An 18654-nucleotide genomic window follows, 5' to 3' on the forward strand; every position below is an offset into this window, starting at 1 on the left:
TTTTTTTTTCAATCGAGGAAAAAATTATAAATTAATACTCTGTATTCTTTACAGATATCTCACGTTTAAAATAAATTCTGTGCGAGAAAAGATTAATTATTATTTTTCTTTGCACTGAATTATCACGTAATTCATGATATTCAATACGCAGATCTTTAAATCGAACGAATGTTGATACAGAAAATATTTGATACTTTCAAGCTCTTCTTTTTAATATTTTCTTCTACAGTCCGTGAGGCGATTATTTTCTGTTTCGCATTAGTACGGCGTTTCGCTGTAAATCATGTCGCTGCGATTTCTTTATATCTATATATCAATGCCATCGTTCGTTTCATAACTGGTCATATCCATTCAGAACTTCTCACAAATGGTTTGAAACTTTTAGACTTCTTCGGCTATTGATAGAGCAACGCTATTGATACACTTCTCCATTTCTTATATTCAACTACTTATATATCGGCATACATATAGTTCTTTTTTTTTAAATAAAAAATTATAAGAATTATTTACGCATCCATCTTATTTCGTCATAAATAGCTTTATTGTTTTAACACCGAAATATATTAATAACAATAATGATATTATTTGGTTCAATCAACGGCACGCTTTGCAATTCATTAATATTTCACATTGATATTGTATATAATATATGCATAGTATTGGCTATTTGCACATTTATCCAATTAATATTTAACGGGTCTTATTCGCAGTGAAATTTATTCAAATCTCTTTCTCTCTCTCTCTCTCTCTCTCCCCCTCCCTCTCTCTCCCTCTCTCTTCAAATCGTAAAATTAGACAACTCATCCCGTATCTTTCTATTGAAATTCAATGGCACTTTTATTCACACTGAATTCTTCCTACCGCGTATATACAGCATGTACCTATAAATCCGCTTCTACTTTAAAGCAGTTCTCTGGCGGTAATACATTGTGGCGTGGCCTTAATACAATTTCCGAATTTTCTCTTCTACCCGGTTCTGTTCATTCAAATTCCAGTCTGCGCGATCGCTCGCGCTGGGGAACATCTGCCGAACCGATCGGCGCGGGCGCGGCGGCTTGCACACATGTACACATCGAAACGCGCGAACATCTGAATCGAGTATTATTGGCCCGTCTTCAACTACCTTCCGGGACGCAACACCCGCGCATCTCCAAGTCTGCCTTCCTTCCTACCTGGCGTACACCTAGCCGACACATGCAGTAGGCAGCCTAGAAATTGGTTTCTGTATTCCCCGGGGAAATCGGGCTCTCGCACATTCGAGGAAGGACCGAGGTGCGAGGCGGGGTCACGTAAGATAACCGTTGCTGTATGCATGTGCGCACGGGTATCTGTCTTTGCATGAACTATCCCGACGACAAGATTGGTCTCTGAGCCTGCTGTGAAACATTTAGGCCTTGTTTAGATACGTATTCGTATTCTAAACTGGCTCATTTGAATTCTACGTCCTCACGATTAGTCAAGCAGTGATCAAACTATTTGTAAATCAAATCGATTGGTTGATATTTCTTATTACGTAATATTGTGGAAATAATCTAAAGAAAATTCGAAATACGTTATTATTTGAAGTAAAGGTCCACTAGTCGGATTCTGATCACTCTCAACTTTTTCCTGATAGGGCAATCTTGAACTAAACAAATATGGCCAAACATTACAACTGGACGCACAACTATCATTTTTCTTGTAAAATGATAAAAATTTTTATTATTATATCTTGTTTAGTGACGAGATATTTTGTTATAGGTAATATATATTTTTATGAATAATAGTTTGTGGTACTTTATGGCTGGATTCGGTTTGGACGTTCATGTGTTGTACGCGCTTTTATCATAAGCGCTTTTCTATATACTTTGCAATAAAGAACGAAATATTGCCGCCATACTTATTTGTCTCCGTGTTCAGACTCTGACTAGAGGTTTTCTAATTTAAAGTGATACAAAAATACCGATCAAAACTAAAATATTATGTACAATGAAGTACTTTAGTTAAAATATTATTGTATTTATAGAGGTAAATCTAGAATCTATAATAGGTATATTTTTAGTGTTTATTAAGTAATTTGGACTAATTTGAAATAATTTATATAAGTTCTTTTAAAGAATATCGCGATATTTTAATTTCTTATTATTTGAAAAGTGAAGTATATACGAACGTCTTTATTAAATAAAAGTCGATTCTGTATCAAGCAACGAATTTATTATTATTAAAGATTTTAGTTTATATATAAGAATATAAATAGAATATCTATGTCAAATATACATGATATGATTAAATTTTAATTTAATTTAGACATTTCTCATACGGTTAGTTTTCGTGGAACGAAATATTGTATAAATATATTTGATGAAGAATAAATAAACGGCCTTTTTCGAGAAGATAAAGACTCCTGTTAACTCACCACTCTATTTCAGATTGTAACGTCAGAAGTGAGAAAATACACAATAAAAATTCTTGTAAAATATATTAATCTGGAAATTCGTTTCAATAAAACAATATTTACATTCAATTGAACCGATTTGGAAATTTTTTTTTTATTTCATTAATTAATAAATAATCATATATCTGGAAATAAATTATGTGATCAAAAATGAAATAAGTTATATTTACAGCTACGACAAACAAAATTAATAATATATAGAAATAAATATGATTTAATTTCTCCTCGAAATTAGATTTTCGAATTAAGAAAATATATAGTTTTCGATATATTTTATAAAACTATTCTATCTTCTATCGATTGCACGAATGCTGTTTTATTAAAAAATATTTCTAGTCAAACATAATTTACAAGAAATTTTATTATGTTTTCTCGTTTCTAACGTTATAATATAAGATAGTAGTAATGAGTGAACAGGAAACGTATATTAGGTATGGTTGGAATTATATACAGAATGGATTCTGCAGTCGAAAACGTTCAATTATTCCCTAGATTTCTATTGTGTTTTCTAGGGAAAATAGAATCAATTTCGATCGGAACTCCATTCCAAATAATTTTCTAATACGTGCCCAAGAGCGTTACATGCGAGCAGCGCTTTAGGGCGCTGCTTTTCATCAGTCATGAATATTATAATTTTGACACTGTTCCCTTCTTGAGAATATTTATTAATGACGTGCATCCGGTGCTAACAGGCATTAGTTATATAGCGACGCAGTTCTATTGTATTTCACAGATTGTCCTAATTTAACGGCATGTATGTATATTCTGCGATATAGGTTATTGTATTGCAGTCGCAATTTGTGATTTTCTTTGAGCTTTACTAAGTAAAGCTACTTACCATTTTGTTATATCGTAAAATCGCATGTCTCTTTTATGGTTGCTTGAATCATCGATATTGCCGCCTAATCACAATGCCAGAATATATTGCACGATAGACGGTATAATCGAATTCGCAAAGTAATCATTCTTTTCATTCTTCTGTAACGTGCTCAATTCTTTATAAGAAAGAACCTACATATACAAGCGCGACAAGTGAAATTTTTTCCATGTATTGGGTGATTACAAAAGTTCGTGCTCGATTTAAAAAAATGTTCATGCAAGTTTAGGATTCAATATTTTACTCAAATTGGTTATCATACTAATCGATAGAGCAAAGTTTCAGCTTTAAGAATTTGTTTTTTAAATTGCGATGCGATGACTTTCAACGGAGTTATGAATGATCAGAGTTAAAATGTTCTTTTTATTTAATACGGACAACTTAAATAATATAACAAAGGTAACAAAAATAACAAAAAATGTTTTAGAAATATAAAAAAAAAACGATTTTGTAGGACTAAACTTTTATGTTAGACAGTTGAACATTATTGCAAATATTTTTTGGAAACGTGACATGCTCACAAAGTGAGACAAAAATTTTCTATTTTGTTTAACTCGTAGTTTTCTATACGTAAATATGACCGAACTCTTAGAAATTCAAAAAACTTAGTGATCTCTCGAAAGTGGAGATTTTAAACTTTAAGATCCTTTTTAAACGATAAACTTCAAATTTTTTATACTAAATTACTGCTTGAGTTTTAATATTAAATCAGAATTTTTGCTCTTATTCAATATAACTTTAAAGTATTCAAAGGAGAAATACAATATTTATTATCCAATATTAATATCCATTTCTAAGATTAATTTAAATCAGAATCAAGTATAAAATTGTTCTTGGAGAGCATTCTACCGATTCATCATGCCTATATCATCTCTCGTTAGATTAATAAAGATTAATAAAACTCGAAATTGTCATATAGTATCAAATGGATCAAGTTGACGCTCACAGCAAGCGATAAAATTTAATCGAAGAATTATAATGTTACATTAATGACATTTATCGGGTTCATTTATTATAATGCGTGGGTAAAATTCAAATATATACATAAATAAACCTACAATGGATTATTATCTCGAGTAAGATTGCAGCAGCAGAAAGCTCTCAATGTTTTCCACGCTTTCAGTTCCGAGAGTAACGAGATTTTCTTCCGTTGCGACGTCTCAACAATTACATCAGGCTAGGTCAGTTCGGCCTTTTTTCCGATGGTGTAACATTTGGAAGCGTGCCACCGGCATGGAAACAGAAAACCGTACTGTGCGGGACTGCGTTCTTTCTCTCTCTCTCTTTTTTCGCCCTTTCATTTTTTACATCTTCGCAGAAGGTATGAGGGTATGAGGGTAGGATAAATATCGCGTCACCGCGCTGATCTTTCAGCGATATGCGGGTGCATCCGCGTCACGGGTTTGTGTCGTTGATAAAGCTGAGCGATTCGGTTCGATAGCGATGATGCCCTCCGTTCTGCCACGCTGCTCGCCACTATATTTCTGCGACGACGTCGTTGCGTTTTCCGTCGCGAAAACCGCGTAACAAGAGAGAACAAGGTGAAAAACGACCGCATCTCCGGAGGTAAATTGACGGTTTGAGGTGCGACAGGATCGTTACGTCCCCGCGACAGCGCGGAGATTTCTTTTCTCTCCCGTGGCCAGAAACGGGTTTCAGGAATTGAACCACTACCGCTGACTTTGACAGCGTGGAATATCAATCTTAAGTAGATTTAGCTCGTTCCATGCGCTATCCGAGCGTTGCCAAAATCGATGTTTGCTCCAAGAAATTATTGCAAGTCGGGAAATCGAAAACATTGAAAAAGATAATCAAATCATTGTAAATGTACAATCCCTTGCCCAAATATAAAGCATTTTAAATTTATTTTCTTAAAAGAATATTGGCGGTAATAAAAGGCAAAGGAAAACTAACAAAATATTAATATTGTTATAAAAATAAATATTTATTTTATTCATTTGTGTTTATATTTATTTATTTTTATTTATTTTTTAATAAAACTTTTTAATTTATTTTTCATTAAATATAAAATGCTTATATCAATTTTTAAAGGCGTTTTATACTTATATAACCAAGGCTATAATAGAATATAGCTTATAATAGAATTACTGAAAAAGTAAAGAAAGTAAAATTAAAAAGAATTTACGAATATCTTAGCGCGATGAATAAAATAATAAAGTTATTTAATGAGCAATATCTATATTTTGTTTTGTAGATACCTATATCATGTTTGTAGTTAATATGATAATAACAAATATAATAATAAAAATAATTACGTTATAATTTCTTTCATTTTTAGCATACACTGGTCTTTTCATTTTTCCGTTATCAGCCGAGTTTTTTTACTCTTTGAAACAATTGAAACGTGGGTACCATTATAGAGAAAGTCGGAAACATTGTAACTATACTTCGTTACAAGGTCGGGCGGGAAAAAGAGTTTATTTATCGGGGAAAATGGGAAGAGGGAATTTTTCGTGTTTATGGGTAGCGTCCCCCGAAACTACATTCGTTCATACATACGCTAAAACTTTTACCATCGTTAATATCGTACATATGCAGATGTATTGCTGTGTGCTGTAGGTACATCGTTTTAATATCGCAGGCCTGTCAACGCGATTCGGGATCATTTTTCGTATGCTGGCAAAAATCCAGTGAGATTCGCTGTGTTTTTAAGAATAGACCTCAATGGAAAGGGAGAGACTCAGAGAAAGAGAGAGAGAGAGGAGAGAGAGTGCTCAACGGGAAACACGAACGAGAAAAGGGAGGAGGCTGAGGATCGGACTTACAGGTCGACCGTTATTACGTGCACAGTTTCTTATTCCCCGCGGAGCGATACGCGTTCTATTCCCATTCAACGAATTTCTTGTCGGATCGCGAGTGGGAACAGGATCGCTGTAGTTGTCGTTTCGGTACACGTAAAAGCGGTAGCACGGGGAGCCGTACACTGCGACGTGGCCCAACGGTGGCTTAGGGATATACCTTCGCGTGCATTTTCATGCACTTTGGAACGCGATATCATGGATAATATAGTAATAATACTTCGCTATCTCAAAAAATAACTAGATATAAATTGGATCGCCTGCTCTAACATCCTTATACGATTAATGCTATAAATATCTTTATAGCATAATTTTGATAATCTAACTTCGTCTTTTATATTTAATGACAAGAATGTAATTGTAAAAGGTGTAATAAGTGTCACGTTGCGTCACTTTTGGATTTAAAACTCTTGTTCACTATCATATACCTTAGATTATGATGTCCGAGCTGAGAAAATACACAATAAAAATTTTTGCAAAATATCTTAATATGGAAATATTATTATAATTTTCAATAAAATAGCATTTACGATCAATAGAACTGACTTGTAAAATATATTGAACTCTCCTTTCATTATTTAATAAATAATCATATAATATGGAAATTAATTATGCATAAACAAAAATAAATCAACTATGTCTACAAATATGACAAATTGTCAAATTAATAATAATATAAAAAAATAGGATTGAGTTTCCCTCCAAAATGAGAATATAGTTTTCGATGCATTTTGTAAATTTATTCTATCGATTGCAAATATTATTTTATTAAAAAATATTGTATTTAAGTATAGTTTGCAAGAATTTTTATTGTATTTTTCACTTTTATGTCAATCTGTGGTGAGTAAACAGGAGCTTTAATTCATAGTATTTCAAAATTTAAATTGTCTATTTTTTCAAATAAATAGCTCAAATAATAGAATTATTCGTAACACAAACAATTCTCATCATACAGAAACAGTTTGTCTTGAGAAAAGTTTACTTAAAATGATACCAGTCCATTTCTTTTTATTTTAACAAATATTAAATATTTGTTCAAGTAGTTTTCATATAATGATAGTTACAAATAATAAGGCAAAAATGGTTAACTGGGATAATTTGCTGAGTTAATATACAGTGGATGGCGTCGAACGCGATGTTTAAATAGCATACTTTTGATAATACTCGACGATTCCGTGAGAGAAGATATGACCCTCCATTTCCCTCTGAGTTTCTCGTTGCCGCGTGTCCGTTTCGGGAAAATAGCGAATAATACGACTGAGCTAGATTCATACGAGGATAATGAAAATTTCTTGAATGGAGATACTTATCTACTTATTATAGGAATGACTTGTACGGTCGGGCGCGCCTGAATTTCCGCTACTTCGTCAGTAATCGTGTATCGTACACAATAAATGTGCTTCTCTAGCCAATTTGTCAATGTCATATCCCTTTCGTTAACATTATCTCTCCATTCGTCCGATCTTCGTTTTCATATCGCTGTTATATCCAGCAGAAACCATTTAGACAAACATCCTGCCTTTTCTTCCAGCTTTCCATTTGACGATAATAGAATGTATTGTATTTTTAATTCTATTACAATAGTTATCCACTATTATTTTAAATGTATAGTTATATTATTAAATAATTCACACATAAAAAAGCATTGTATAATCAGCATTATGTCATCCATAGTCATTTTGTTGAAGAAATGCAATTTCTTATTTAATAAAGGTATGAAGAGAATTGTTGAGAAAGACAACTGTATCGTCATATCCTTTTCTGTTACAATAGCGTAGCCATTGATAATAATTAATAATAATAGAAAGTAAATACAAATCTCAGGGAAATTTTTATTTGTCGTCGCGAAAATAGCGAATATAAAGAAAGTCTCGCGAGGATAAGTAGAAATAGTGAATGCAAGTCGCATAGAAAGCGCCGGAGAAAATATTTTAACTTGGCTTTCGCCCTCAGCATGATAGATCATATTCAAGCGTTGCAATCTACTTACGTCATAGCCAGAAAATTCCCCTTTTCCAGGCGGCCCCGGCGGACCTTGCGCACCCTTTTCACCGGGTATTCCATCTCGACCCGGCTCGCCCTTCTGACCTTGAGAACCTTCCGGTCCCGCTATTCCAATATCACCCTTGTCACCTTTAGCCCCGGATGGGCCATGCAGTCCTCTTTCCCCTGGCGGTCCTGCCGCACCCTGAAATCATCACGTTAATTAAGCATAATTCAATATTATCAGGTATATGTTTAACGGTATTGTCCTTTTAACGAATTTAACTGCAGCACCAAAAGTGATATGTATGGTTTTAAACTGAAAAAAATTAAATTTTGAAAAAAAATTGAAAGAGAACTTGAGAAATTCTATAGTTCAAACTAATGATTTATAAAATTTACTTTTTACAATTGTATTTTAATATTCGCTATATTATTAGATGTCTTTTGCTATGTACAAAGATGTTATATTAAATAAAATTAGTCATAAGTATCTTAAATATATGTCACTTTTAGCGTTATCGTTAAATCTTATTGCTAGAATCATGAGAATGAGAATCATTACCGTGAGACCCATTAAGCCCTGTTTGCCTTCTTGTCCGGGTACTCCTGGCTCGCCTTTTGGCCCTTGTATCATCTTTGGCATCGTAAAGGAAGACATTAAGGCCGTGGCGTTGCAGGTGCAAGTGCCGGGGTCTCCCTTCTGACCAGGTGGTCCCTGTGGTATCTTCATTAGCCAATCCTTGAAATATCAATGTATTTAACGTCGCTGTTGCATTTGTTACCGCTCTACCAGAATCAGTTATAATAACGTTAACAACCAAATATTAGCAAACTATTAGTTGCAATAATGAATAAAGCGATACAATCAAGTTCCGACGGTGTCTAAAAGCAAATACGCATGTACACCAATAACAGCGTACCAATAACAACGGAAGATAGTAAGCGCCGTGAAAGCGGCTTTGATGTAATCAGTGTTACATGCGACAGGCGCCGGTTCTCTGGTGTCGATGCTAAATTGACTCACGCGAATAACAAGATAAATGAGTGATCCCGGATTCAGGCGTATTCAGGCCATCTTCAATATCGTACCTGTGCACGGATCTGCGGACGCGATCGCGGTCTTTATAGTTAATGTAACGAGATATCTACACCTACAGGAAGCACAGACATTTTCCCCGAGTAATGAAAACTTACACTGTGATATATACGAGATATATGAATAGCTAACTAGTATAATACTCGGAATAATATAATTTAATAAATAAGTTCACGAATAATTTCATGCATATATAATATTTTTAATACGTTTTGAAATAAGATAAAGCATAATTTTTATGTTTCAATTGCAATGATGCAGGTATATTATGTTATTATAAGTAATTCGCTATATATTGAAATATTCTTTTGTGTTTTATTGCAAACGGGAACACACATTTGTGTATAATAATTATAAAATAAAGGGCCACGATATAATAACTGCAATAAAATAAAATAATTATATTGTTCTCATCAATTGAAATAACTTCTTAATAAGTTATTCTAATTATGATAATAATTTTAACCAATATTAATTTAATCATTATTAATTATTCAACTGTATTGATTTAAGCATTATTGGAAAAAGCACAAGAAATAAAAATCGTTTTTAGGACAATTCATCGTGGAATTAGTCCGTAAAAAAAAATTCGTTGATTGAATAATGCACTCACCTCGTCGCGACCAGGCGGACCAGGAGGTCCTGGAGGACCTCTGACGCTCTCGCCCTTGTCCCCTTTGTCACCCTTTTCACCTTTCGGACCTTTATCTGAAAAAGAACGAATACGCGCCGTCGTAAGTCCACGCAACTTCGTCGTTCTCTGTTTTGACACGCCATGGTGATTTATGCGCGCGAAAAGTAGATTAAAAAAGTTTGCTTCATATTTTATCATCGTTTCTTCGACGCGATATCTCTGAAGTCGACGTTGCGCATCGACGTCGACTATAGCGAAATTAATAAACGATTTTTAACGCGCTGTCCTATCTTTGCTAAGCTAGGGATGTCGAATCGGATAAAAAAAAAAGAGAGAGAGAAGATATTGATGTTTTGGTATATTGATTAATTGGAAAACTGTCAGACTAAAACTGTCCCAAAATACTGATACAATATATTGATCTTTTATAGATAGTTAAAATTTTTGAATATCCCCGCAATAAATTAGATAAATGTCGCGAGCATGACAAAAGAGATAATAAAAAATATATTTAAAATCGAGAAAAAATAATTTGATTTACATTTCTTATTATAAAACGAATGAAAATCTTGTAACAACAATAAATACACATATCAAGTGTAATAAACGACGGAAAATGGAAATATCGATTTAGCAGTTTCAATCGTTTGATTGAAAAATATAAAAGCGAAATGATTAAATAATGAAAAAATAAAAGCGAATTAATTTGTAGTAACCTGGATCATAAAAAAACAATTCGATTTATACATTTCTCAAAAGAATGAAAGTCTTGTAAAAACAGATAAATGTACATTAGTAATGTAATAAAAGGGGAAAAATGGAAATATTAAATTAGCAGTATCAATCATTTAATTAAATCGGAGCAAAATGATTTTAATTGATTTGAATTATTTTAAGAGACAACAGAGATGGGTTATTTCATGAATTAGTTATTTCTTTCACGTTCTCAATTACATATATGACATCATATCGAGTAGACGTCTTCTAATTTGTTAGAACGAGATTTAATGATAAAGCGTTATATCTATATACTTTATATATAAGCGGTTAAAAAATCGTTACTGCGTATTTCTTATCTATTATCTATTTGATGGTCTACTCACAATCTGGATTCGGAGGCGGGGGCGTGATGAATGGCGGCGGGTTACTTTCCTCGCTTTTGTCTTCATCCGCATCTCGGCTGATCTGAAAATGTATCATAAGCAGAACCGATAAAAGATCGAATTGCGTCATCTCGTTAACGATACATAATAGGACGATTATCAACGTCGTTGTAGTTGCCGTCGATTGCTAATTCAGGATTCGGTGCAGGCGTGCGAGTAAACAGCGTGTACTTTTTATTTACAGTACTTAGTTGCGACGTGAATAGCGAAGCAGCGGTCGGTTTATCGATCGCTTACCGATTAGTTATTTTAAATGCAAATTGCAGGTATATATTAAATCACTCTGTTGAAGCGACACGCGCGGGAATGTGTGTCGACTGTTTTCGATTAGTTTCGCGAAGGGACGACAAATATTTGCCAATTGTTCATTTAAATATTGTTGAAATTTGCACAATATAACGGGATTTATTTTTTACTGCAGATGATATTGATTGTGTTATGATGGAGGACAAGAATTAAAATCGATCTGGAATTGTATTATTTACAAGATAGGTTCTAAAAACTGAGACACAATAAAAGGACAGAACTTAATGTATGCAATAAAATTTAATGTTACTAATGTATACGAAATGAGATAATCTTAGGAGATGCGCAATTATTGTTCTTATGTTTTATCGTGTTCCAACTGTCATAACTGCCATCGCAAATTGTTAGTCAGTAGTATAAATGATCACATGCGCGCCAGTTGTGAACAATGCAATGTCCAAGTAAAGTTCCTCAGACGTGATACCGGACCTGTCTTGTACGCTAAAAGCGAATAATACATCAAGCAGTGACGGTGATTAATGAAGTTCCAAGCCAATCAGGCAGTATGGTTAGCACACATGACACCAGCCCTAAGTGTTTTCCGATAATTATCGGTAACGACGGCGCTTTATCGAACTGAGTCGACGTCCGGTCAGGATTTTTCGGCGATCGGAACGCGTTCTTACGTTATTACAAAAACTATATCATTTCCTATTTCCGTTATCTGAAATCTGTTAAATTTGCTCCAATATACCACCCATATTCCCGATTTATTCATATTTTCTTACTTGGGGAAATATTAATATACAAAATATTATTAAATATTAGAATATTCGATTGTGTTATTGTTTTATGAGATTTTATAATACCTTACCTTCTGCGCATATTTATAGAATTTGTGCATTTATAGAATAATAGCATTTTTCCAATAAACTTTCAATCATTACATAAACAATGTGAGAATATGAACGAATGGTCTAGTTATTACAAAATTAAAAAAATTTAACACAGTATGATGTTTAAAATGAATCATATATAAATAGCTTTATTATAATCTACATTATTTGTATGCTTAATTTGTTTATACAATATCAGTTATATTAATCTAAATACTTTGGATTACTCTAAGCAATCAATAATCCATGACTTATGGGCGTCCCGATCTTCCTTGTACAAAAATATTAAAATAGAAATATAAAAAAATAATTTACGAAATATTTTATATTTTATAAAAATAATAAATAACAGTAAGATTAAGGTTTATATTTTATGTCAAAATGTGCCAGAATGAAGTACAAAATATCTCATACAGTATTGACTTCGATATTTCTATCTTAATACTTTTATATGCAGAATAATTAGAGGAATCATATTATGTAAAAAAGTCATAATTTTATTTTAAAAAATGGCGATAACATTTATATGTCCTTGAAAAAGTGATTTTTTTAAAAATTAAATTTACCATTATTTGTGCTCCTTTATGTTATACAACTTTTATCTGAATATATTTTTAATTCGATCTTACTCAGCAAAATTATAAGAGATGATCAGTTAGGTGGAACATCCTGTAAACATATTTCATACATGTGTGTGTTATAGATATAGGTATAAAAATCTATATAACACATAGAATATGTATGTAATTCTAAAGCAGAAAAGCATGATATTTATTTCTTTTTGCTAGCGTAAAAAAAGAACGCGTTATATATTTCATTTCTAAAAATGGTGACAGTTCGTGATATAATTCATTTTTCAAAGGCTCGATTCGATTATTTTAAATGAAGTTATTCGTAACCGTTCATGCAGTATGACCTGTACAAGCCCCAGCAATTTAATATCTCCAAATTAATATTTATCACAAATTAATATTTTTTTCTATTGTACAATTCAATATTTTTTAAAACAATTTAATAAAAGGAAACTTCGTAGCAGGTAGTATTTTTCGTTATAAAAGATTTTGATTTTTTATTGAGAATTTTGTAAACATTTTTTCACGTATGTTTTTAGTTACATTGCGTATTCAAACACTACAAACATACACGCGCGAACAAAAAATACATTTGTCGCATCTGTCGTGCTACTTCAATAACGCATAGTATCGAATAACAAAAGGAATCTCAGTATCTATTCGTATGTAAGTTACATTTATTATATATACGTTTCGCTTATTTCACGCTATGGTAAATTTATAATTTTGCATTTAAATTAGGACCATTTGTTATTAAGGGCATAACAGTTATTTACAAATACAATGCATTCGTATAATGAGAATTTAGAAAATAAAATGACAATAACTCGTAAATAAATGTTATAATACGTTATACAATGAAGACCTACAGAACGCAATTGTGTTATTATATCGTAACATTTGCACAAAAGATACCTCCAGGCTGTTAATCGATCGTTATTATCTCACTTTTGTATTCATCCGACTTTGTCAGAATTTATAGCGTACATAATAACAATAATAATCTGCAATTCTTACGTGCTATTTCGATATCCGCCCGACTATACTACGTGAGATTTACGGCGTGCGGTCGGTGTAGTTTGAATAATTATATGTATTTCGACGTGCGCACACACGGGGGTTTACATCGCGACCGACGAAAACGTGCGTACTGGGAATACGGGCGGGATTTTCAGTTTTGGCGAGAGAGAAGTTTCAGTTTCAGCCAGTTGCTACGCGGCGCTCGTCATGTTTAATTCGTGCTTTTTTTCTATCGCCCCCCTCCCTTCCCTTCCCTCTATATAAACTCACGATGATGGTAAAATTACGCGGACGTGCACGCATCCACTGCACGTACATACGCGTACAGAGATATAACTAAGGGAAACGATTCGGTTTCCATAACACCTGCCGCACGATCGCAGGTATACACGTAGCATCGCTCCGGGCGTTATCCTCAAAATCGTTCACCCGGTACATACTCTGATCAGCTCTCCCATGCACGATCGCGTCTTTGCATCCCGCCACCGTACATTTCCGGGGCTTTCCGCGAGAGTAGGATTTCACGGGTGAAATAAATTCCGCTCTTCTTCGCGAGCTAAGAAAAGCTTCCCCTGTGCGCGAGCGAGTCCGATGCGGCTGAACTTCGACTGAATTTCCGGACGAGCGGGAAGATTCTGCGAAGGATTCGGGATGATGCGGGATTGCTATCATAAGAATACGCATTTACCATTATTTGTTCGATGTATCTCGTGAACTTTTGCAGTCGGACTGGATAAACGTTGGATCAATTCACGGAGAGAGTTGATCGTTAGATGTTATGGTATCGAACATTGCTTCCTGCTCGGTTACTAACAATAAGCAGTGAAATAAGTATCTAGTATTTCTTGAAAAACTATACATCTGTACCATTAAACGCGGTCCCAACGGACTTTTCTTAACTCGAAATATCACCAGCGTTTTTCAACCTTTTTTTATTTCTCGGCATATTTGAGGATATATTAAGCTGGATATACACGTATAAATGAAGGAAACGTGAAAGTTATTGTTATTTGTTGCACGAATGTCGCACAAATTCATGTTATATGCAGTGCACACTGACAGACGGTATTCATAGTCCGTTTTTATTTTAAAACTGTCTTAAGTAATGTCTTAAGATGCAAATACAGCCCTCTGACATCTTAAGACTGTATTTAAGACAATCTTAAATGTAAGAATCGATCACGAATATCGGCTAATGAATCTGATTGAATGCTCGTTCTCGATGAAATCAAGAACAGAAATAAACAGTTTACAAACACAAATAGGAATGTCCGAATATTCGCATTCGCTGTTCGTTCAGTGTTTGTTCGCTAAGTGTATACCCAGTTTTACACAGTTTGTTAACAAAATAAAGAAGTAACGACAAAATTATTCTATATTGTACATATATTTAAAAGTAATACGAAAAATTTGGTGATAACTTAGGATCTGAATAAAAAATTATTTTAGTAAGAAGTAGATATATTTTTAAAAAACAATTAAGATAAAATGAGAAAATTTTCGTGTAATCTATAAAATTGCTAAATATAAATACACATTCACGTTTTATGGTTCATGTCTTGTGGGAACGCGGTATAATGCTTATAATATTATAGATAGTATTTAATATTACTAAGGAATATTTTAATTTTTAGTAGTTTTAAATTTTTAAGTGTGCTGATAAAATTTTGGATATAAAATCGATTTAAGACAAAATCAGAACGAAAATTAAATTAGTAAATTAAATATGTATAAGCTATTTAAGTAAATGCTCACATTTTGCTTAAAATCAATACAATTGCCTGTCGACCATATTATATGTATAGATTCATTATTGCACATTGATATATTATAGAAGAAAAAGAAATCGGTTAAAGAGGATATAATAAATTTTCGATCTTTTCGTGTCTAAGTAGAATTGAAATTGGCAATCATTTCCGGTGGACGAGATATCGTGGTATACGTATGTACATAAATCTTGTTGACCTAATGAATTCAGCAAACGGTAAAAGCATCGAAAACTGGGTCAAAAACGAGTTCATCAAAATGCTATTGATCTTATACGGATCACCAGTCGTTCTGACACAAACTATTTGTTCAACTTATGGAAAGACGGAAGATGACGTGTGTGTATGTGTGTATGTGCATATATGTATATATATATATATACATATATATCTAATATATAACTGATCGTAGTCGATTCATTGCCGAATTTAGTGGGGGAAAGGCGAGTATCTTGTCTGCCTGTCTGTCTGTCTCTCTTTATCTCTATTTCTTTACACGGTATATTAGACGCATCGCTGCAATTTGCCGGAAGTTAACCTGCTGACCCGCGTTTCGTTCCCAGGAGTATATCAGAGATAGTTCTTCTTTTCGGTATGTTCGTGCGTGTAATTTACATTTGCGTCAATTGCGTCATACGCGAGTTTTGCAGAGTTTAGAAATGTCACTAATGAATTATCGAAAAAGCCAAGATTGAATTGATTTTTGAAAATTGTTTTCGAAAAACCGCTTTTATTAAAAAAACCTTTTAGCTCCTCGAAGAAAAACTTTCTTAAAATTGATTTCCTTGAAGTTCTTGTTTACTTACTGTCCACTACTGTCTCAGATTATAACGTCAGATACAAATACACGATAAATATATTATATTTGTATAGAAATATTTTTCAATAAAACAATATTTGCAATCGATAGACTAGACCTATAAAATATACCGAATTATCTTCTTGTTTTGGGGGAAATTAAATCATATTTATTTCTATATATATTATTAAATCGACAGCTTATTTCGTTTTTGGTTATGCATATAATTCATTTCTAGATATATGATTATTAACAAAAGGAAGAGTTTGGTATATTTTATTGTATAAGCAGTTCTATCAATTGTCTTGTCTTATTGTTTGTATAAACATTTTTATATATATTAATATCTATATTTTGCAAGAATTTTTATTACGTATTTTCTCACTTCTGACATGACAGTCTGAGATAATAGTGGTTGAGTGAACAAACAAGAGCCTTGAAATTAATCTGCTTGTAATAGATTACATGAATCGGTACACGTGACTTAGAATATGAGCTAAGTAACTAAACCTTGTTTACTTACTGTAAGACTCCGGATATTACTGCGATGTTTGCGGGAGTTGCGCGTTTTTTTTAAAGGTGTACTTAGCTTGATATAATTTATACGCGCATTGTTTCAGATTATGGCTAAATTTCATTCGGATCACGTCCAACTTTGTAATGACAGTGAGTGGATGGCAAAGATGGAGTGGCGACAGGACATTTCGGGTAAGCAAAGTTACCAATGCGAAATCCTAACAGAATTTTCGAGATTATCTTCTCAGTATTTACGAGATTATCCACGTAACCTAATTTCTCGTTCCCTCCCACCTCTTTTCCTCTTCTTTTCCGGCTTTCTCTTAATGGTCGATAACTTTTAAGGAAGTTCTCATTAAAACTTTATTCCATTATGAGGATTAGTTAATTTGAGAGGTATAAACCATAATGTGAATGTTATTAGTGAATAAAATCAATAATCTATAAATTGAATTATTATAAGGGATGTAAATATATAGGGATAAAGTAATTATTTTATTAATTATCCTCCATAATTGAATTGGATAGTAAGTACTTAAGAAATATTATAATATGTTAATCTAATTACATTAATTTAATAGAATGAAAACCAGATTATATTTTAAATTTAAAAATGAGATCATAATTTATGATTATGGTCATAAAACAGGATTATACATCATCCTGTATGAATAATTCAATGTAGATAATGTTGTGTTGTCTATTACTTGAGTAACTGATCTGTAATTGATGATATTTGTAAAAAATAATTACGATAACGAGCATCTCTTTCTTCTTTTATTTAGAGAATAGTTTTTTCAAGAACTTCAAGAGACAAAATTATATGTTAAATTACTATATATACATGTAATCACAGTGTAATCTTTGTTAATTTTCTTAAAGTGCTTAAAAAAGTGTAGAGAATAAAGAGGAAATCAAGTTTTGAAATATATTCACAATTTTTTTATAATTTAGAAGATACTTGCTGTATATTAGAGAATCTAAACATTGTGTATAATTTATATATCATTAATACAAATTATGACATTTAAATTATGTTACTTTCTCGTTTAAAAAAGTTTTTTACAGCGTAGCGGTGTCCATGCATGAGAAGTTTTAAACCAGTTAGTGAATAACCCAAGCTTCATATTAGCGTTTATTAGTTAGTGTTTGAGCAATAAATACAGTGGATTATAATTGCATGTTTTTCCAATCAATTTAGCGAAGCCCAATTTGCGGCAATCGTCTACCTTATTTAAGTATTCAGCGTCGCCGGAACCGTCGATTAAACTGACATCGTAATCACCAGAAGCGAACTCTTCATCTGCTGAAAACTATAAAAACACGTGGAATTAATAAATGAATAATAAATTATCGATTCGCTCAGTATTCTTCGATGTAATATGCGCAATATCGCTTGCTAAAAATATATAAATAATGGAGAAATCCATTAAAAGCTTGCTTAAGGTTAGTTTTAATAAATCACGATGAAAAATGAGATTATCATATTTTTTGCGATGATTCAATCTTACTTTCTAGAGTAATTATAATCACGTGAAAAATTCTAAAATTAAAATTGTATTTGGTTCTTCTGATGTAAAAATTTCAGAAAAAATAATAATATTGAAATATATTAATTTATGCAAATACGTTTAAGCAAATTAGTTTTGAAATCAAAACTTAGATGACTTTTATTCTTAAAAAACAGGTATTAACCATTCTGTTTAAGTGAACTATGAACTACCTTCAAATGAAGTAATTAATTAATCATCTAAATGTATAATATATTAAAAAAGAATAAATTAATCTGCACACAGTAATTCCAATTTTCTAATATATGTATATATATAT

The 18654-nt window shown here is 32.5% G+C and overlaps 1 protein-coding gene across 2 annotated transcripts in view; it reads right to left on the bottom strand.

Moving 5' to 3' along the window:
- Positions 1–18654, bottom strand: part of Mp (collagen XV/XVIII-type protein multiplexin) — a 300206-nt gene that overhangs the window by 8333 nt on the left and 273219 nt on the right. Inside the window, exons 6-10 of one of the 2 annotated variants that reach the window (XM_018515009.1) lie at positions 18054–18137; positions 10950–11031; positions 9826–9920; positions 8679–8855; positions 8121–8318 (exon numbers count right to left, since the gene is read on the bottom strand). In XM_018515009.1, the coding sequence (XP_018370511.1) occupies positions 8121–8318; positions 8679–8855; positions 9826–9920; positions 10950–11031; positions 18054–18137 (636 nt within the window). The remainder of the gene's footprint in view (positions 1–8120; positions 8319–8678; positions 8856–9825; positions 9921–10949; positions 11032–18053; positions 18138–18654) is intronic. The other variant, XM_018515011.1, reaches the window with a different exon arrangement.

This window comes from Trachymyrmex cornetzi, unplaced genomic scaffold (assembly GCF_001594075.2).
Source record: "Trachymyrmex cornetzi isolate Tcor2-1 unplaced genomic scaffold, Tcor1.1 scaffold56, whole genome shotgun sequence".
Lineage (NCBI taxonomy): Eukaryota > Metazoa > Arthropoda > Insecta > Hymenoptera > Formicidae > Trachymyrmex > Trachymyrmex cornetzi.